The following is a 22,907-nucleotide window of genomic DNA, read 5'->3' on the forward strand; positions in this document are numbered from 1 at the left end:
TTTGCCCTAAAGAAATTTGGTTAACACTTTTAGGTGTGACCATCAATGTGCACATTGTTAGTTTTTGGGTGTGACCGACAGGGGATTTGTTAATTTAAAAATGTTACGTTATGAGGTGGGTGGGTATATGGGAGTTGTCACATATATGATAATGTATATGTTTTCTAATTCTAATATTATTATATCATTATTCTAACAGAAATAATATTATGGATTGATTAGAAACACTATGACAAATTATCGAAGGATGTGTCTTGTTAGTTACATCAACCTCATGAGTGTACAAGAAATGTAAAAACAAACAAATTGTAACTGGTAGGAATATATTAACAAAATATATAACATAAAATAGACATACAATTATCTAAATAATAATAATAATAATAATAATAATAATAATAATAATAATAATAATACATTTATGTTAAGTACAAACCCGCTACTTTAAAACCTCGTGAACACTCCCACATGATTAATGTCGGGACGCTTGAGGTGTGACGCGCTTCCACCACCTGTATAATGACTTGGTCTTGCCACGCCCCCTGGAGGGTTTCTTGATTACGTCTGAGGTTGTGATTGGCTGTTTCGAACAGGGCTCCCACTGGAGTTCCATGGCGCTGGGAATTAACCGAGCAGGGAATGGAGGGCAACTGACATTTTAGGGAAAAACAAAGCAACGCTTTTACACACTAAACAGTCTGCCGTCACACGTGAAAAGGCATTTTGGAGAGAAAGGTCTAAATGCAGGTGAGTTCATATTTATTTAGTGGAGGCTTTCAAGCAACTTTGTCTCGCGCTTTTCACCTTCCTTTGCGCACGCCGAGAAAGCAACAAGTCTGCGCGTGCTCCTGGCATCAGTCTGGGGCAGGTCTGAAGGTTCGGAAAAGAAAGGGTTTCCAATGATACAAATCTGATGTTGCCTCTGTTGATGAATTGCATTGAAATTTCGTTCAGGATATTTTGAATAATAATGTGATAAATAGATTAACAATCGCTGATGCGTTTTCTATCCCGTGAATGCATGAGTCACGTTGTGGGGCTGGGTGGAAATGTGCGCATCATTTGAAAGTGTCTGCTCTGATTTGTATTTTACTGGCTTAAATACGTGTAGCAAGGTTTTGTAGCCTCTAGAAAACTAGGCACCTTCGTCATGCAACCAAATAAATACACATTTCTAATCAATGTTGTCTTTCCTTGTCACTGTTAAATATAATCACCTTAATGCACTTCAGACTGTTAAAGGTCTGTAATCTGTATTGGTTTAGTTGATAAGGACATGTTTGGCTTCGTGTACTTGGTAGCTATGGATACACAGGTCGTTGGTACAATAAAATAAACATTTATTCAGTTGCATGCACTACTACATGAAGGCAATTTGCAAAAAAATTATTAAGTTGGAAAATACAAAACATGCAGATAGGTGTGTGTGTGTGTGTGTATATGTATGTATGTATGTATGTATGTATGTATGTATATGTGTGTGTGTGTGTATATAATATATATAATTTGTATTTATTGCATGCAGTCTTAGTTCTTGAGTAAATGAGACTTGCATGATGGGTTTAAGGAACGAGATAAAGTAGCTTGGACATCTGCTTCATGTGTTAATTGATCTCCTTATGTTTGCCTTCTCGATAAAGAAATAAAGCACAATGGTCCTGTCTAATGAATGATTATACGAATTTTACTAACTATGTAAAAATGACTGACCAGTTTTAATAACCATTTAAATGCTTTAAATTTAAATGCTTATATTTACATTGAGTAACTTTATATTTATTGTCATTGTAGTAAACTGCTTTAAATGCAGTAAATGGTTTCAAAGCTATGCATTCAAGAGATTAGTGACTTGGCATTTCCTATTTATTTACCGAGTCTCATTTTGCCATTGTGGCACAACAATTAGTGCACTGTATTTTAAACTATTGCACTGGTTTCTTCCACTGAGAGCTGCTACTCTGAGCCTTGTATTGCTTGTATTTGTAGTCCTTTTAGAGTATTGCCTTATAATTTGTCATAAGTGTATGTGCCCAGATGAAACGCATCTGTTATTGGAACTGTTCTGGCTGAAGACCGTACCCTTTGGGATGCAATTGAAAGATGGTGTTAAGGATGCCGGATGTGTTTTGTTGGTTGAGTGAAAATCTAAGAAGGCAGGAAATATATTGTTGATTTGTATAGCTTCTGACCTTGATACTGTTTTTTTTTGTGTGTCCCACACTCAAAACGTTACGCAGTAGGGTTCTCAGTTGTTTGCATTCAAATTTTTTTTCTTGACAAAAACATTTAAAAACTAATGTGAGTTTAATTGCTCTCAACTGGAATAAGCTACACAATTGATGCTCACAGCATCTGGTAATTTTAGGGAATGTGAGATAGTTGTTGACTTCTTGAAAACCGTAATTGATACAGTTTAGTGTGTTTTTTAGTGCAAACTGTCTGTGCAGTGATTCATTGAGAATTAGTCGGCAATGCTGCAGATGTTTTGTTGTGGGATTTTAGAAGCTTTTTTTTAAATTAATGAGCATTGCTAAGGTTTTGAAGTATCATTAAAATGTTCTGAATAACAAAGTCCTTTTCAATATCCAAGTAATAAAATAATTTTTTAAGGCTACAATATACATAATTAAGTTAAAGCTTACCATTGATAAATGTTTTGTTCTTATTTACCACATTTTAATTTACAGCAGAATTTGTATAACATCTAGTTCACATTTGACTAGACCATATAACGGTTTTGCACATTTGAGCTGCACTGTATAATTGCACTTTGTATTGCTCTTATATTTTGTAAGTTGACCTGGACAAGGGTGTCTGCTAAGAAATCATTTATTTGAAAATAACTGGTGCACTAGTACACATACAGAATTATTTTGTATCAATAATATGATCTAGGCTATATATTTGGTAAGTGGTTACAGTATTGAGACCAGAATCTGATGTAGAAGAGAAAATAGACGACACATTTCCCTATAGTGTTGTACCAATGTCATTTGCTTTTCAATCTTTTAATAGTTTTCATTGTGAATCTCATAACAAGAGAATGGGATAGGAAACACTGCAGCTGTTTCCTGTTGTATAAATCACCAAGGAATAGCACTTTATTCTAGTAGTTCTGCCTTTTCTCTACTATTCTCTTCACAAATGGGCAAGGAAAATATGGTATGACACTGGAAATAACTTCTTTATCTTGACCTGACTTTTATTCTAACAACTAGCCTACGTTCTAAGTTTTACAGGCTCAGCAATATTTTCAGTTCTATTTAATGTTTTTTGGTACCTTCACACCTTATTGAATTGCAATCTTTGCAACTGACTAATGTACTTCATAGTAAGCACATGTTTTGGTGTGGTTTCAAAGATGACAAATTAATTTCCACTCAACTTGATCTCCATATCCAGTTGAAATTAATGTCTTTATTTTCAATTCAATTGGCCTTTTCTATATTTTGAAGTTACTCTTGTCGGTCTTGTATAGGTCAGACTGCTGGACTCCCAGCTGATCTTCTACTACATATTTGAGTTGCACTCTTATTAAACATACTTTCAGTTATTTTTTGGAAATTGATTGATTGATCAGTTTTGGTGCCTTACTGCTTAGATGGGCTCTATTTCAGCTCTTTTTCAGGATGTGAATGGAAACCAAATTGCAATTTGAAACTGGTACTTTGTTTACCTAGCTGTTGATCACAGAAACAAACAAAATCAAGTCAATCCATTTGAATATATAACAAACATGAATATAAATTGAAACTATTTGAATTTTATAGACACAAAAAAGAAACTCAATCCACATCTATAATATCTTGTGTGTGTGCTCAATCAATATTAACGATGTTACAATTTTCTAGGGGTCAATGGCATCTGGGCAGATTTGGTCTAAGCGGGGTAATTCCTGTGCCTGATGGTCCAAGTCTAGAAACTGGGCAGTTCAGGGACATCCTTCACGCATGCATTAATCCAGCTCCTAAACCTTGAGAGGTATTGTACAACCTTGCGTTTCAACAATTTGCACAAATTACAATGTGCAAATCCCTAACTGTAAAGTCAAATAGCTTATCAATGTTCGGTAACTAACCTTTTGTTAAAAAAATAAAATCCTTGCAGGATCCATTCAGGAAATGGCATAAAACCTTAAATGAATTGGGCATCAATGGGATCTAGTAAATGCACTATATGCTGATTTTTGTGCCCTTTGTTTAGTACTCCTTAAAATGATATAATATTTAAGAGATTACTCATAGTTAGCCTAGTTCTTAGAATGAAACTTTAGAAAACTTGCATGTGACTATGATTTCCTCCCTTCTTTAAGGATTAAACTGCATCATGGTTAACTTTACATAGCTTGGTAGAGTTTTACTTCTTGGGATAAACACAATCCACTTTGTAAAGGTGTTATGTAATCCATTCGTAAGCAAAGTGTAGAGGCCAACTAAAGACCTTGAATTATTTAATTGGACATTAGCCATTACCTGTAAAATGAGAAGTTGAGTGTTTTGTTTGCATTAACTACCTGCTAGCCTGTATTATGAAGTTTTATTTCAATGACTGCGAACACAATGAATCCAACTAAAATGAGATGGGGACTTTTCGGGTCTAAAATACCAAACTGTACGCAGTCAGCGGAGCGTCCGTGTCGGGTTGGTAATTGAAATGGAATGTGGGCAGTGACTTCTCTTGCTTGTACTACAGAGTTTGACAATATTAAATAAGAATAAACACTTGATTTGATCTTTGCCACCATTTTGGAGTACCTGCAACTATGCAGCATCTCTTTCGGGAGCAGCTGCTCTGATGCAAACGAAGAAAAAGCTATAGATTTAAGTGGAGGTAAGTTGTCATAATTGTTCTTAAAAAGATTTATAATGCTTTTGCTCCTGAAACTGGGACTATGTATTATCTTTAAATGCTAAAAATGCTTTAGCTTAGTTATGTAATGCTAAAAATAGTTTTTGTTTTGGCAATCAACGTATGTATTGTGTGACAGTACAAGAACCCCTCCTGTAAATTCGATGTACAAGAACTATCTATTTTCATCATAACCTCATTGAGAAGACAATATTATGGTAGGAAATGATTCTTTGGCGTACAAGCACAGTTATTGCATGTATAATTCTCCGCTTACTTTTAAGTTTAACTAACAACAGCTGCATTGAGGCGTAGTCGATAAAACATTTTCATTGCTGCACAATAACAAATGACAATCGCTAAACATTGAAATGTTCACTTCTGGTGTTGTGTTTAAGGGGGCTTGTCTAGCTCAGCTGATTTGCAGTGTGGTGTTGGAGAGGAGAGAGTTTCTCTAATTTCTTTTCTGTAACTTTGATGGTTTGCATTATGTAGCATATTTGTTCATACTAAAGTTTTAATTTCACCATATTCCACAGCTTCTATATGTTCTATAAGCCTGCGTCAGTGGTGTTAAACCACATTCTTTCAGAGCATGGTTTCTATTTTATAAGTTAAGTTTTTCACCATGATTTTATTACAGTACATTGCCTTTAGTCCATGAATTAAACTGAATGCACTTTAGTGTGGGTGGTCTTGTTGAATTTATTTGGTTCTGCATGTACTTGACATTACAACTTGACTGAATTCTCATCAGGCCATTCTTAACAAGTGGGCTCTGTGATGAAAGTTGTAATTTAATTACTTCTCCTCATTGCCTAAATGTTTTTAATGATGGGTCAGACGTTAGCACCTCTTTTCCAAGTAATGCTCTGTTCTTGTGTTTAGTTTTTTTGAACTTATTTGAACTATTCCTGGTGTGGAATAGAGGTGAGGGGTGTCCTTTCACATTTGCCTCATTAAATTGAATTAATGTTCAGTCATGGTTAGTACAGTAATCTGCTACATTGCACCGTACTGGAGCATTTGTAGAAGTGCCCTAAAGGACTCATCTGTCATTAAGACGTTGATTGCAGGAGGCCATTGTGCTCATTAGTGATAAAATGGTGGTTTGGTTTAATTATCTCCATGGCTACTTGAGATGCAATAATGTTTGGTTTGGTTGTAACGATCTAGCTGTCATGTCTGTATTTTTGTTATATTGGAGTATTGTTATAGAAAACAAATTAAGTTAAATGCTAAGGTATGTTTGATTAGTTGTGATTTGTACATTTTTACAACCTTTACAGATGCATGCCTTAATGGGGAGAAGAAATTGCCTCTTAAAGTATTTGTCCTACTCCATTTAATATAGTCTTATATTAATATTATTCAACTTCAATATTTAAAAGCATTTAGGTTACCACATACCCAAGGCAGTATTATTCGACCAGAAAGAGATCTTTAATCTGTCCTTTCTTAGCTTTCCTATGCATTAGTTCAGAAACTGAAATGCTTTGTTTGTAATTTTGGTAAACAAGTAACTGATCTTGCATGACAGCAGAAAGTTATTCCTTGAAATCCCTGCTGAGTAAGTTTAGAAGGTTGATAACTTCTTGACATTATTTCTGAGGAGTTATTGATGTTGGGAAGTAGTGTGGAGCAGTGGTTAGGGCTCTGGACTGTCGACCAACCAGGTTGTTCCCTTGAGCAAGGTACCTTACCTAGATTGCTCCAGTAAATGCCCCACTGTATAAATGTAAAAAAAAAAAAAAAGATATCTTGTAACAATTGTAAGTCACCCTGGATAAGGGTGTCTGCTAAGAAATAGAGTAATAATAGTCACAAGATAATCGCAAGATCAAATAGCCTAAACCTTGAAAGTACAGTTTTCTTTAGCCTCAAGTCATAATGGGATTTAGTGTAGCCTATAGATGCTCAAAATAAGCCTAGTTTATGAACTAGGCAAATTATTACCTTGTTAGTGGTACAGCACTTTCTTTAGCATAATATGGGCTGCTGTACTTGGCTATATATTAAAGTGTAATGTGTTTGAATGGTTTCGTATACAGTGAATTGATTATTACTGAAAAATGTTTTTTCACAATACAATTTCCCTCCAGTTATTTTTGTTTTTATTTCGTACTATATTCGGTATTGGTCAGAATTCAGCCAAACCGTGGATTTGATTTTTGTTAACTTGAGCCGAAACATGGGACCTGTGGAATATGGTGTGTATAGGCTGTGTGCTTACTCAGTCATTATTAACAATTTGCGTGCGTTTTTGAAAGGGTCGGTCTTTGCCTCATTGCCTTAATGTAAGCCATGCGTATACAGTGTTATACAAGGCTGAACTTTAAAGCCTTGTTACTATTGAGGACAGTTCCACATACTGCAGACATGATCCTCTTAAGGGATTAATAATTAAGGCTGTCCATAATTTTGGTATAGACCACCAGGTGTCATTTGAATCTTCTGTTAATAGATGTACATTTATTTATTTAAATATAATTAACTTGCTTACATTTAATCAATACTCAATAATGTTTGCGTAAGGTTGTGAACTTCAGCAAGCACTCTTTGTTTTGTGGTTAATGAGGTGGTCAAAACTGGAAACCTCAAGTGTTGTCCTGCCCAGAGCTCCCACTTCCTTTTTTCCTCATTTTCTCACCAGTGTTTGCGATAGTATCCCTGCTAAAACCGAATCCTGCTGTAGTAGAAGCATTTAACAGATGCATTCCAGTTAATTTCTTTGACTTTGATTATCTGCTTGACAATAAGTTTAAATGTGTTGGCATTTAAATCCCAACAGTAGTCCATTATATTGTATAATAAAGCGGGTTATTTGCCTCACCACAGTGGCAGATGCTGAACATTCTTGAAAACGAATACGTTCTTTATATTTTATATTGTTTCTCCATCCTCTGCACTCATTAACTCAATACAGCCTTTGTTTCCTGTCCTGGCAAGTTACTCCACTGATTTGTAAAATAGTTTTCGCTCTGTTCTCTTACCCCCGCCCCCCCCCCCCCCCCCTCCCCACATACAAAAACTTAAAAACAAAACACAAAACTTTTTGGTGGATGGTAGGCTGAGAACAAAGGCTCTGCTAGCTGTCCCACTTTTGTGTTGAATAGTTAATCACAAGCCACTTTCAGCAAGCTCATTTCAGTCTTTGATGGGGACAATGGGATTATTGTCCATCCTGTGCCCGTAGATGATGTGGTAGAGGGTTAGGAGCTGCATAGCCTCTTCATTAGCAGCTGCCCACACCATGGTTTGGCCTTCTACCTCCTTTGTTTCTCATGCTAATAATTTTGCCATTTTGGAAAGAAGGCAATCCCTCAACTATGAATTTCATATTAAGGACTCTGCCTTTTCAAATACAGACCAGAGATGTACGAGCTACAAAAATGCATGAGGTGGTAGACGTGTACAGCTTTAACTTCTCAAAAGCTCCTAGCTTTTGATGATTGTTTTTCTGATAAGGTATGTTTTGATTATTTGTTTTGAGCTTTTTAACGTTAACACTCAAATGGTGTACTAATGGAATCTGACGGTTTGTAGCAATAGGCTTCTGGCTCTGATTTTAACAATGAAACATTTGTACATTTTAATATTATATTTTTAGAAAGATATAATATTAAAATGTACATTTATTTTAGAATATTAAATACTCTAATTAAAGATTTGTCAATTTTCGTAAAGAAATGTGAAAGACTGAGGAGTGAGAGATGGGAGAACCCAGTGAACCAGGGTTCGGTTTAACTGTGTTCCTTAAAATGTATTGCATTCTAAACTCACTACACATTCCACTGTTATTGTGTACCTTAATAATGATAAGAAGAAACATAGATAGTTATCCTCCTAACTCCTAAATGCTGTTTATTATTTTTATATAATCTTGAGAGGCTAAGTATGTAACTGCAGATTGTGTGGGAAAATTAAAATGCAACTTTGAAAAGCCTGCAAACTTCTTTTTGTTTGTTTGAACAGCTGCATGAATTGTCCCGTGTTTAGAGAAGCTGGAGCTCATAAGCCAGTGTTACAAATAGTCTTTCTCCACTGTGTGTACTAGACATGTTCTGTACCTCTTGGGAATGTGGTCTGGATCAAATATTGGGAATGGACTTCGTGAACATCCTTGGGGGGGGGGGGTTGGGTCATATACCATTAGGATCCTTTTCCTGTGTTTTGAAATTGCTGTCAAGTACTTTGTTGACAGAAATTAGAATAAAATGATTTGAGTTCATAGTTATATTATAGTAACTTACATAAACCTTTGAAGAACAATTGTGCTTTTGAAGTTCTTCATGATGTATGTCTTTGCCAATGTTTATTTGGGCACTCTCCGATATTACGTATTGGAAAGGAAAAGAGTGGCAAGTTGTGGGCAGGAAGAGTTTGACGTTTAATACATTTCCAGTTAATTGAGAGAGTGTTTGGTATTTGCAAGGTGGGTTCAAGCAAAGACTAACACGGACATCCTGCTCTGTGAAAATACCTTTTCACTAGGAAGAAAACATCGGGAACATTTTTTTACAATCTTTATACAGATTAAATATTGAAATTTACCTTTCTTTGTTGCGTGAAGGATACAGTTGAATATGCCTAAAAAACGACATATTTGTAGAATAGAATCTACATTATGGTCAGACATATGAATTAAAAATATTGATTAACCTGTTTGGTTAATGAGTTTTTTTCTTTCCTTTTCAGCACACAAAGTTGACTTTTTCCTGATCACGCCAATGGCGGTACAGGCTGGGATTCAGGTACGGTGTGATTAGCTTCTCTGATGTTAACCTTAAATTTAAAACCCTGCTTTTATAAGCTATGTAAATGGTTTTGACCCATCCCAATGTTTAGGATAATGTTGATGTCTGCATGACATGAATATGTATCTTGTGATGATTTGATGGTCAACTTCTTTAGGCAGGAAGATGCCATTTACAAGTCATGAAGCTGGTTAACTGTAATGGTCATTTTTTGTTTTAATGCAAAACTAATTTGTTCTGCAGAATACCATTCATGGTGTCAAGGTATTGCAGGGTGTATAGTATAACCCTGAGAAGACAAAACCCACAGCAAATAGATGCTGTATTATACATGTGTGTTTTAGAGCTGCATTGCCTTGTCTGCCATTGTATTGAATTGACAATGTGATCTGCAAACCCTCTTGGGAAAAGTTGAAGTAATGAACACAATTTACAGGTCTTTTGTTGGCTGCCAGCTGTAACCAACCAAACTACACCCGAAACCATGGGGAAACCATTCCAGCAAGACCTCCTTAGACCATCCAGTTACTACATTAACCCTTTCACTACAATACTATAAATCTACAGACCTGTACCTATATTTATTACATATTTTAAAGTAGTAGTAGTAGTAATAAAAGTTCTCTTAAAAAGCCTGACTAGTTCTAGCCTTCAATTCTAGGACCAATTCAGAAAAATGGCATTGGGAAATGTTTAGTATTTCAGGTATACTGTGTAGCGTTCTCCTTGGGCTTCAAAGTCTTAGCTTTTTCTTTTGTATAATGGGGTTCAAATGGGATATTTTCTATCAAATGAGACATGGTTTAATTTGCAACAGTTAGCTCAGCAGATCCCAACGTTGCCTTTCTTTAAGAATCCCTTGCAATCACCCTTGAGGTGTCTGAACCGACAATGTTTTTGAAAGCGCACTGTTCCATCAACCAGAAGTTATGAAACAAGCCAAGTACTGCACGTTATCTCAGTTTGAAAAGTAGGACTTTTTTTTTTTTTTTACCAAAAAAATTAACTTGGAGATAATCTAAAATATTCATATGCAGAATGCTTTCAGATGCATGCACAATTGTTCAATGAATTTAGCTTATTTTTGTTTGGGGAAACCACTTTAGCCAAATATAAATGATACAGATTTTTCCCCTGATCTCTGAAGTGTCCTGGAAATGGAAGTGGAATTTCTGCCTAAAACAAAATGCCTGTATTAATTATATAGGCCTATATATAAATGTAGCCCCACCTCCCAATGTTTATACATGTAATAGTACCAGTGCTATAGTGATTATGCATACTTTTGTGTCATAACTGGTAACTTTATCAAATTTATCTTCACACACATTGGGTCATTAGAAGGAAGTGGTTTCAAATCTAGGCAGTCTTCCAATAGTACTGTGGCTTTGGTAGCTCTATTTCTGCCATCTGATATCAAACAACGCAACTATAATTACAGCTGGCTGTATTTTAGGAGTGGGCCTTTACACTGAACAGCTTTATTTCACTTTGGCTACCCTTTTGTTTTTTCTCTTCCTGCATTTCAGCCAGAAAATAAGTCTTGTTCTTTTTAACATTCAGGGATGAAAAACCACTGTACACCACGAGCTTTTTGTTGACTTAGATACCAGATCCTTTCATTGCATGTCTACCAGAATGAGATTTTTACTTCAGGGTTGGAACCCCTGCCATCAGCTTCAAACAAATTAAAATTTATATTTTTATGTCCATTTGGTATTCTAATAAAAGGACATCCATCATGCCTTAAAAAAAAAAAAAGCAAAGTTTTCCAGTCGTGTGTCCTTTCATTCTCTGTAAAATCACAATTTTATACAGGAAAATTTGAATAAGTTGAGAAAAATATTTTTTAGAGAAGCGCATTTAATGATACCCACTTGCAGATGACTGTATTGACCCTGCAGGGACATCCTATGATCAGCCTCCTCTCTTTTAAATAAATTACCTAATCTGGGGAATTGCTTTTGTTAGATAATCTTACCACCAGGCTGTTGCTGGTACCTCCATAACATAATCGAGCTTTTGTACCATTTCAACCACACAGTGCCACACAATCTGTTAAACGGGGCAGTTCATGATACTAAAGGCCGAGACTGTCATAAATACTGTATGTTGTCTTGCACAGGCGTGGTTTGGGGAGAAGTTTGACCTTCCCGTCCTGAGTCCGCGCAGTCCTCTGACCCCGAGACATGGCCCAGGCTTGGCAGATGTTTTCCAGTATGACCAGTGGCTCTCAGTACGACATGAAGCCACCTTGGTGCCCATGCAGGAAGACTTGGCAATCTGGCTTACTGGCATGTTGGGTAAGGCGGTACTGTTTTTTGGTTCCATACACTAGCTTTTTATTAAATAGTAGTTTCTTAAGATCTTTTACTAGCACATGCTTAGTCAAAATCATGCAGTTACCTGTGAGATTCTCTCTTAGTTCAAAGATGACAAGGATCTTGCTATGAAATAAGTGCCATTTTATGTGAATAGTAATTGTATTAATTTGAATCACTGTCATTGTCATCTAACAGGCTTAGATCTTTTCATGTATATATTACTGTATTATTGATGGACGTTTATTGAAAGCCTAGTTGCTTTGCAGCTTGATATTGTAAAGAGTGTAGCAAGGTATTTGAAACATTCAAAGACCATTTCCTTTTCTTCCTATTTGATGCATTTCCTTTACCACAGCTGCTAAAGATTTAAAATTTTTTGGAGGCTCCTGTACCAGTTTGATTGATTGGAATTGCAGATTGCAAGGAAGTCATACATATTTTGTATTTAGGACATTTTTATTTAACTTTTAAATTGATATACCCGACTTAACATTTATTAATTGCATTGTAACGGGCAATGGCCTGAAGGTATCCTATTCCAAGAGTTTTGTCTCAAGTTACTGAAGTCTCTGGTATTCTTGGTATATGTCTTGGAATATTTTTTTTAAGTGTGCCAATCATTTAAACACAATACAAACTTCAAATACACCCGAGTTTATGGCATTTTGTGGTGTTCCTGTGGCACCTTGAGGAACCCACAACCAATTCTGATGGTACATGGATTAATTTCAATTGTCCCTTTGGACACTAGTCATAATTGTCCAGAATTGTGGGCTGAATTTCAAAACATTTGGTGAAATCTAACATTTCCCGGCAGGCGGCAATAAAATGTTAATTGTCCAAAAAATGTTTACATTTTAAAAATGTTAATTTAAAAATAGTTTCTGGGTTGGGTTTAAATGAAAAACTCCTATTGTGTGTTTTTACATATAATTTTGTATCTTGCATTTCTCTTTGTTCCTGTATTTTATGGAAGTTATCCTGTGTAGTAATTGGACAGCATTTGTATAGATTTGCAATACTTTCACTGCCAAATAAGGCCTACAGAGCCCCTAAACATATTGAATAAAATGTGTATATTTTTATTATGGTTTCCTTTTCATCGCAGGAGAAGAAGTGAAGGCCGAACGTTTCATGGAGGAATTGGATAATGGAGTCCGACTGTGTCAGCTGATTGGAGTCCTGCAGAATAAGGTGTCTGAATGTTGTCATTCGGATAAGTGGAAGGTGAGAATTGCTTTTGTTTTTGAACCAAGTATAGTATTAGTAATTTGTTTTTCTTATGTGATGACTGGTAAATTTTAAAACTGACGACCTGCTTTATATATACCGGGAGATACTGTTGAAAGGTTTGAAGATCTTTGCAACTGGGATGCACTAAATTTACCTTAAATTGTGTGGGTACCGCTCCACATTAATTCTCATGCTCCATATTTAATCTGCTTTACTTCTTGTCACTTTAGATTTAATGAAAAACACATCTTGCCATCCTCTTAACTTTTTTTAGATGTATACCTGTTTAAGCTCGAATTAGTGATGGAGAGCTCTTTGAATTAAAATAGTTAATGATGCATTTGCATACAGCTGTCTGACAATTTGCAGAAAATTGATATCTGTACCTAGGCAGGTTGTCATGGTTAAAATTGATGCATTGTTTGCTAACATGTTCTGCTTTATAGTTTTTTTTTTTTTTTTTTTTTTATTCTTTGATTTTCCACTTCATAAGAAACTAATTCTATGCAGTTTAATCTACAACAGGTGTAAAAAAATAAAATAAATAAATAAAGCCCGACTGAATAAGATTACCCAATTAACCAACAAAGTGCACATTTTGGTTTCCTTCCAGCTCTTTCCCATGAAGAAAGTGCCATGCAAGAAAGACGCCTCTCCAGGCTCCTTCTTTGCTCGTGACAACACTGCGAACTTCCTGTGCTGGTGTAGGTGTGTGGGAGTGGACGAGACGTACCTCTTTGAATCTGAGGGCTTGGGTGAGGGCAACTTTTTTTGTTTTGGGGTGGGGAGTGGATTATAGTTCATTGCATGATGTATTTAAAACAAAAATGTAACCTGGTGGTTAATTTTCTAGTACTAAATTGTATAGGTGAATGTAGTTTGAGGTGGGTAATGGGCAAGAAAAAATCATGTACTTGAAATGTCTTTGTAAAATTTATATTTATGTACATGTATACATTTTTTTCCTTTACAATTGGTATCATCATACTTTAATTATTCACTGAAATCTCCATCTAAAATTCCAAACTTTTTCTTTTCTTAAACTGAGTAATGTTCCTTAAATGCTTTCCAGCAACCTCCAACCCCAAAGTCTGCTTATAATTAGTACTTCCCACAATAGATGGCTGAATCATTGACTTCAGTCTTTTAAAGAGATTATGAAGCATTTGTTTCTTGTTAATATGCAAATATATTAACTTGGAAATGCTTTGTAGAATTCTAAAACATGGAATGCTGAACATAAATACAAAATGGTTACATTTAATGGTACTTGTTCATGTCCACTTTTTTTACCATTTGCATTTCATGTTGAAAAATAAACTGTAAATGGGTTCATTCCTTGTTCTAAGATTTTGGAATATTGGCTGTGTATGCATGTGTCAATATGGTATTTCCCCATTAGAACTGAAATTCTCAATTTGTCAATTAAAAATCAGTGTCTATTAGTTGGCTTGTGGTTTTTGTTTTGTAACTATGAATTGGTTTTCTGGCCTATAATGCATGAATATATGGCAGCAGATGACTCTTGTTTCTTACCTAATTGATTTAAAGGTACTACACGTCATCTATTGAAGAATAGAACTTTAGCTACCTATCCATGTCTAAAGAGGTTAATCTAAAAGTTTTTAAAAAAGCCAAGAATTAATTAATGATCTTCAGAAATAACTTTTTTCTTTCTCCTCTTCAAGTCTTACACAAAGAGCCACGTCAGGTGTGTCTGTGCCTGTTGGAAATTGGACGGATTGTATCCAAGTAAGTGGTCGATTTTCAATGTAGTATAGGACGGGATGTGTTCTTGTGTCCATCCCTCAATTTGCTTAATTTCCAAGTTTGAATGGGCACTTTAACCAGACTGATCTACATCTGAGATTTATTGGAGTTTATTTTCTTGAAATCCCTTTTCAGATATGGTGTGGATCCCCCAGTCCTAGTTAAGCTGGAGAAGGAGATTGAACTGGAAGAGACTCTGCTCATCACCAGAGGACCTACTGTTCCAGTGAAAACCTTCAGTGTGTGCTGTCAACATGGAGACCTTCATGAGGCAGTAAGTTAATCAGAGTTCAATCAGGCTTTACTTGATATCTGTCGGGCTGGAATTTGCCTCAAAGCGTCACTGGGGTTTTGTCCTGCTCAGACAGTATCTTATTTTGTCCAGCAGGGCCTTAGGCAGTGAAGATTAAGTTTCTAGTAAACCCATACCGCCAGATTCTGTTCAAAGACATGATTATCTCCAATTGCCCCAACCTAGCTGTGAGCAAAAAATTCAGTATTCTGTTAATTTCCTGTTTTGAATAACAAGGTTCAGATTTAATGCCTGAAGTGAAATCCTCCAGCTCTGTGTTAACTGGCTTCATGAAAATGTGCCTGCCTACTTTTTTTTTTTATTCCATTAAACTGCTTTTTCTTTCTTGCTATCATGACTTTATTTTATTAATGCTTGTAAATTTCTAAATTACACCATCACATGAGAATCCTGAGTGAATCATGAGTAATTAAGTATGTGTATACCAAAATGTGTGTATATATTATGTATGTATTTATATAATAAATGCATACACATGCGCATATGTGTACAGTAGTATTCTAGCTGAACCATATTGCAATAGATCTTTGAATGTTAACAATTGCTGCAAACTTAATGGTATGCTCTCCTCAACCTACTGTAATTTATCTTAATGTTATAAATATACACCCATAGTACCTGTAATTTTCCATACTACAATCTTGACAATCCAGAATTATGTAATAGTTTATCACTTTTACCCCCCCTTTTACAATTGAAATATAACCAATTGTAGAATACTGCCAACCTCAATGCATTTGTTTTATTTTTTCATTTATGCAAATTCTCTCAAACATGTCATCTTTTCTTTTCTCCTGTATCCCTCTTTGTCTGCTTCATTCAGTCCTCTTCACTCTCTCTAAGCTTTGTGGGCAATGAGAAACTTTCCATTCAGAGCGAGAAGGTCAGGATAAGTGGACGCTAGCTTAGTGGGGTTTAGTTTTCTCCATACTGACAAAACATAAGGACACCTGGGCCGACTAAATTCATCTGGTGAAGAATCAATGCATTAAAGCACAGGACACAAATTACTGTCCCAATATAAGGTTCTGCACCAGAAAATAAGGTAACTTTTTATAAGGCAATATCAGGTGCTGCATACATGGCACAATGTATGTAGATGCCCTTATTTTTTGCTCTTGGTTATGTGTTGTGTAGTATTGTAGATGCTTTGAATCCTGTGTAATATAAAATTGTTTTTATTTCCCACAAAAAAAAAATGGTTTGAAATTAGGAGTACATTGCAGTTCACTGGGGTTTTCTATTCTTTAAAGTTTTACTGCTTCAATAACATTCAATAACATATGTTAAGCCTAATTTTTGTATGAAGGAGCACCTGTGTCCTCTCCAATAAGACCTCATTTTAACCATAAATAATGAGGACTGGAGGATGCTTAATATAGGCTGGAATCCAATTAAATTATCTTAACAGATGCTAGATAGGGTTACAGACTCATTTTCCAATCCTTTCAAAACACTTAAGGAAAACCTGAGTACTATTTTTTTTTTTTTTTTTTTTTTTTTTTTCTGGTGATTCATTACTGGAAAGCAATGCAAGCTGGATAGTGCTTTTGGAATCTGCTGCTCAAATAAAGGGATGGGGATTTATTTAATTAAAAATGGATACTGATGAATGGAAGAATGGAGAGAACACAATTTTAAGATTTTAAGATCTGATCCTGGCTTAAGTTCTGAGGTGTAATGGTCTTTGAAGTCTGATTCTGTCTAGTCCACCTTGGACATCTAGATACCTACTAACCACAGCCGCCCCCCCAACACACCCACACAATCCCTTACGAGGACAGAGTACAATCAGGCCGATTGACTTAAGAGACTTAAACTTATGTAGATCACCTCCTTAAGAGTTTGCCCTGTCTGAATGATGGCGTATGCATCGAAGACTTGGAGTCTTTAAAGAGGTTGTGGCCTCGTGAGGCAAACTGCTGTCCTAGTGTAGCACTTTTGCCACTATTTTATTTGAAAATGAACCCACCTTGACATCAGCTGGAAAACACATTAAATAAACTGATGGGGTTTAAGATGAAATTAACAATTTCAAATATTTGTTTGGATACTCCGCCAATGAGTTTTGATTGAAAAAACATGAGAATTGAGAAGTTAATGTCTTAAATTATTCTCCTGAATCCAACTTCGTGAAATATGGAAGGGTGTGCACAGTACCTACTGGGGATGGATTACTCCCATTTAGGCTTTTGAACGGATTTAGTTAATAAAGTAATATATTTATGTTGCTGTGGAAGTATTCTAATGCATTACATCTTCAAAACCATGGAGACAAGAATTAAAGGTATGCAATGTTTGAATTATTGATTCTCTCTTTCTATCCATAGGTTCAGCATATCGCACAGGACCCGCCCTGCAACTGCTCACATAGGTTTTCGATAGAGTATTTGTCTGAGGGAAGATACAGACTAGGAGATAAAATCCTTTTTATTAGGGTGAGTATTGATTTCTAATCGATAGGGTGGTTGGAGGACGGATTAGCTATTTAAAAAAAAAAAAAAAAAAAATTTTGAATTTGTGTTTTGGTACTAGGAAGGCTGAATGTTTTTCTCACTGTTTAATCATTTATTTTTGGTCAGCATTCATACTGATGTCTAAGGACAAAATATTAGCAGTGATTACCTTTTGGGAGGAGGGGGTTACAGTCCTAACCGGTTTGCTTCATGCAAATAAACTGTAACAAGGACACCCCGATACATTTTGAAAAAGCTTTACTAGTCCTGCACAGTGCTATGATTATGAGTGGTCTATTTCTACTCTCCTGCAGTGGAGCACCATTGCTAATGCAGCTTCTCCGAAGTGCTGGTCAATAGCCTTAACACAATCTATTTATAGAAGAATTAAACTGGTTATGCAGACCTAAATCCTTCTTTAAAGGCTTGAGCATACCTCCTTTTACCACCCCCCCTCCCCTCCATCCGATCTAATGTGCCACTGAAGCTGAGGTTTACTGATCTGTATGTTAAATGGAAACAAATCACATTAGTGGCTGTGGTGATGACCAAGCTATTTGATCCCTCATACGTCTTTGTCCGTGGCGGTCAAGACCAAGCTGGCTTTGAGAACAACGCCCTGTACCACTCCATCTTAAAAACATCCATCTGAAATCTGTGATTTGATTTGATAAGTAGTCTACAAATTCATACAAAGTGTAATTATATAATGTTTACTACTAGTTTCATGGGGAATAGCACAGAAGTAGTCCCATTAATTTATATTGACTTAATTTTATACATTGGATTAACGTTCTGTAAATTGCTGATTTTATACATGTGCGATTAATCTATTACTTGGCTTAGTCCTTAGTTACAATTTTAACACCTACAAATGTATTTATCCTTGTTAGTTCTGTGTGCGTACACACTGCAGACATTTGATCAGCATTGTATACTATATTCTCTCCAGCTTTGAAAATAAGAGCATTCAATTTTACTTTTTTTCTTCAAATAAAATAAATTGGATAGTGACAGAACTATAGTTTTATTTTATCAGAATCACACTGGATTTTGTGAAGTTTTGAAATATCCACTACACACACACAGCCCATTTTTATATTTTCCAATACATCAAAGGCATTTGTTAAATATATTGCTGCTTCATGAAGGGCTACAGTAATAACGGCAACTCCAATGAGAAGCATTTCTTAAATTAAAGACTAGAACACAATCTATAAACCAGTGGTGGTTGATCTGTCTACAGATTGCTTGTAGCTACAATATATAAAAGTCAGAATTTCATGAAAAATGCATAACATTCCAATTACATTGTCATTGAATTATTTTTGTCATGCCAACCTGCTTTTGCAATGCTTTCTATACAGCTGGGCTCCTGTGTTGCATGAGTGCACACACAATTCTCATGGGCATGAAATAAAGCCATCATGACACAATGCTTAGTCTTCACTGAGATGGACATCTTGTAAAATAAATACAAAAAATCCAGGGTTTATGCATAATAGGATGCAGGTGCATCAAATGATTTTTTAATTTTTAATAAGGGGGTCAGGTGTACATGCTTCTCAGTTTTACTTCTTAATGTGATACAATAGTGTAGGCTTGAGACCAGAGCTTTTATATTTAACTCTGCATTTTTCAAAAGCAAGATAGGAATCCTTGTGTTGACAGGTGGCCTCTGTGGTAAAGTGCATTTGCTTTAAAAATGCATGATTGGGATCAGGGCATTGGCCTCTGAAGACGGCTTTTTTTTTTTTTTTTTTTGCAGTAGGCTATATTTACCCCCATGTCATTGATGTGCTTATGAACGTCTGTTACAGATGTTGCATGGAAAGCATGTGATGGTGCGCGTTGGCGGCGGCTGGGACACGCTTCAGGGTTTCTTGCTGAAGTACGACCCCTGCCGAGTGCTACAGTTCAGCATGCTTGAGCAGAAGATCCTGGCCTTTCAGAAGGGAGTGTCTAACCCTCTGCTCAATATCCCAGCTTCACCTGGCCGGTCTCCTCACCCTCCTGCCATGAACCCTTTCTCGGCGGTGCATTTGCCCTCCGCCCCCTCCAAACCCAAGTCTCCTTCCCCAGTCCCCAAGCTCACGACAAACCGAGCTCCCACGTCAGCAATGGCTGCTCAGTCTACTACCAGCACTACTCGACTGGTAAAAAAGCACCAGATTCCCGCCAAGACGTCTCCGTTGACCTCCATGTTAGCTGCAGGCCAACTCCAAAAAGCAAAAAGCTCTCGACCTTCCCCCAAGACCCCCTTAACACTGACTAAAAGTCTAGAGAACAAATCTAGACGCCCTCAGTCGCCCCTGACGAATTCTCCAGTGGTGTCCCGGCTAAATCCCTCCTTGCGTTGTGCCCCCCCCTTGGCAAGGAGCCCGTCCGTTTTCTCCGAGCCGTCTTCCAAGTCTTCTAAACTCACTCCCTCGCTGACCAGATGCTGTCCGACACCTTCCTCGTTATCGGTTTGTTCGGAGCCGATTGGTTCATTTGCATCCATTCAGAGAGTGATTACTAAAAAGGCAGCAGAGCAGCCCCGGAAATCTCCTGCTCCTGCTGCAACGCTGGTGTGTCCTCAGAAAAAACGCCTTTCCCAGAGGCGCCCTGGTTCTCCTGCAGCAAGCCTTCGGCTCAACACTCAAGGAGTCAAAACGCTGGAACAGAATGCCCCTTCACTTAGAGTCCGAACCCCAGTCAAACCGGTGACTCCATCCCCCAAGAGCAGTTGGAGTCCAAGACCGTCTCCCACTATAGGCCACATGACTCCGCACTCCAAGAAAGACCCCCCTGCATTGGAGGCTAATAGTAAACGTACAGCTAAACTGATCCATGGGACTGATACGGGCCGTAAAACCTCACAAATCAAACTCCAACCTCCTCTCCCTCCTTCTAGGACAATTGCAAAAAATACCAAAACTTCAAAAAGCGCTCCTGCGTCTTCCACAAGCACAATGAGGTGTCCCTTGTCTGTTGTCAAGATTTCCCAAACAGCCAAAACTCCCGAAATTTCAGCCTGCAGAGCACAGCCAGCAAGCCAGATGCAGGCTCCTGTGAAGGCTTCGCAGAAATCTGGTAAAGCTCAAGCCCCCACCACAAAAAATCCCCTTTCAAATACAAAGACCCCCGTTTCTTCTACTAGGATTGCTCCTCGGGGAAGAAAGATTCCTGAAGCGAAGACCAAAGATGAAGATCCTTACTTTGTAATGAATGGAAAGAAGTAGCAAAATAAGTCTGCAAGATACTAAACCATCTGATGCCGACAACTGACTCTGATTTTCCAGATTTTAATGTGTAAGCTTAAAAATACCTCTGCTAAACAACATACCCATTTTAAGATCCTGTTGAAAAGCCACATGAGAGATTGTGAAATTGAACCACAGATCTTTCATTACGTTGGGGTACTCAGGGTTCAGTTAAAAATGCAGCTGGTTGGCTCACTGATAGTGCTCTTGGCATTTCTGACCTTTTTTTCCTTTAACATAAGCATCTAGTCAGGAAGATTACCTTTTATTTACTTATGGTTTTGCCAACGGTAAACTTGATCAGTACCTGTACACAGCTGTGTGCATTAAAATGATGACCATGTATGAAAAGGAAAGGTTTTTGTTTAAAATAGGCCAATTTGTCCTTTTCCATATTGAGGAACTGGGCCACCAAGATTGAACCCTGATGTCATTTGTTTGCTGAATGCCTCGGTTTGACTCATTTCAAAATCAAGTGTTTAACCTTGCATAATTCCTTAGTCCTTTCAACATTCACATTCTGCAGAAATTAGTGTTATCTGTTCTATTCAAGCTGGATACAGGGGTCCTGCAAGTTAAATGTTTTGACGGTGAGCAAAATTATCAAATCCATAATTCCCCACCAATTATGAAAAGTTTTACCAAAGTCCATATTTGTTTTTTAATTAAGGTGTTCAAGTTTTGTATTGTTTTTTTTTTAAAGACCATATGCTGATTCAGTTCAGTTCTAATCCGGTTAAGCTTTTTTTGCCATCTGGTGTTCGCAATAATCAATGTCTCAGTCCTGCAGAATGGCTTTTCTTTTTTAATGTTTTTGTTTTTACACGGTTAGATAATCAGTTACTTTTCTAACCCATTACTGAACTTTATTTTTTTTATTTTATTTTTATAACCCAAAACACTAAAGGCTTTGAACTGTGCTTCACTTGGATTCTGGCAGAGATCCATTGTTACAGCCTAGTTTTGTTTTTCATTGTCTGAATTATTTGTACCAAAGCAGTAATAGGAATATTTTCATTTATATTGTTGCTTGAATTCTTACCATGCTAAAGAAATGGAAAGGTGTTTGGCATAAACTTCTCTAAATTGTTGTGCTAGATTCTAGGCTTTTAAGACCAATGCAATCTTTTTTTTTCCCCATCATGTCATAGCCTTTACTCCACTCCAAGAATACAAGCCGTTTAGCTTTTGAGCTAAACTTAACATACATTGAAGAGCATACATTTACTAAATGTCCTCTGTAATTCGTGTTAATGCAGTTCCCTTTTGCATATTTGCTGCACATTTGTGTATTGGTCAAATAGTTCCTGAATCAGGCAAAAAAAAAAAAAAGTTGCTTATTACCAAGTCTTGCGAAAGGTTGTAAATACTACTTAGTAATGTAATACAAGTATTAGTTTCTCAACATTGTGAAAATAGCTTATTAAACAATCAATCTGTAGTACCAAACATATCAGAATATTTTGTCTTTGTAGAATTTGCAGTTTTGATAACATTTTAAGCTATTTACTTTATTTTTAGTGTGAAGAGACATTCAATATAGCATTGATTCTGGAAAATCATGACGCTTTTTCTTTATCAGTTTAGTAATGCTGTTACGGAACAATTTTAAAGCTTTACTTATAATGTTTTGCTTTCACACAGCTGGGTAGTCACACAGGTCTAACTTAATAAATGAAAATTTTAATATACAGTTTTCCTCTTTAAATGTATTTAACATATCAGGGTTCTTACTGAATTAAACAGTGTAGTCTGGGTGTACAATGTATACGTGTGGGTGTATATGTATGTATATAAAATTGTGTGTGTATGTATGTATGTATGCGTGTGTATGTATGCGTGTGTGTGTGTGTATATATATGTATGTATGTATATATATATATATATATATATATATATATATATATATATATATATATATATATATATAATATATATATATATATATATATAATATATAT

General features: G+C 36.4%; 1 protein-coding gene across 1 annotated transcript; it reads left to right on the plus strand.

Annotated features, from left to right (window-relative positions):
- The first annotated feature begins 557 nt into the window (after positions 1 to 557).
- gas2l3 (growth arrest-specific 2 like 3) lies at positions 558 to 22,802 on the plus strand. The gene is made up of 9 exons (XM_066705459.1): positions 558 to 747; positions 9,547 to 9,602; positions 11,731 to 11,908; positions 13,038 to 13,156; positions 13,776 to 13,917; positions 14,851 to 14,914; positions 15,068 to 15,206; positions 17,576 to 17,683; positions 19,522 to 22,802. The coding sequence occupies exons 2-9, from the start codon at positions 9,579 to 9,581 to the stop codon at positions 20,923 to 20,925; spliced, it is 2,178 nt and encodes a 725-aa protein (XP_066561556.1). The 5' UTR covers positions 558 to 747; positions 9,547 to 9,578; the 3' UTR covers positions 20,926 to 22,802.
- Positions 22,803 to 22,907: the final 105 nt, after the last annotated feature.

This window comes from Amia ocellicauda, chromosome 5 (assembly GCF_036373705.1).
Source record: "Amia ocellicauda isolate fAmiCal2 chromosome 5, fAmiCal2.hap1, whole genome shotgun sequence".
Taxonomy (NCBI): domain Eukaryota; kingdom Metazoa; phylum Chordata; class Actinopteri; order Amiiformes; family Amiidae; genus Amia; species Amia ocellicauda.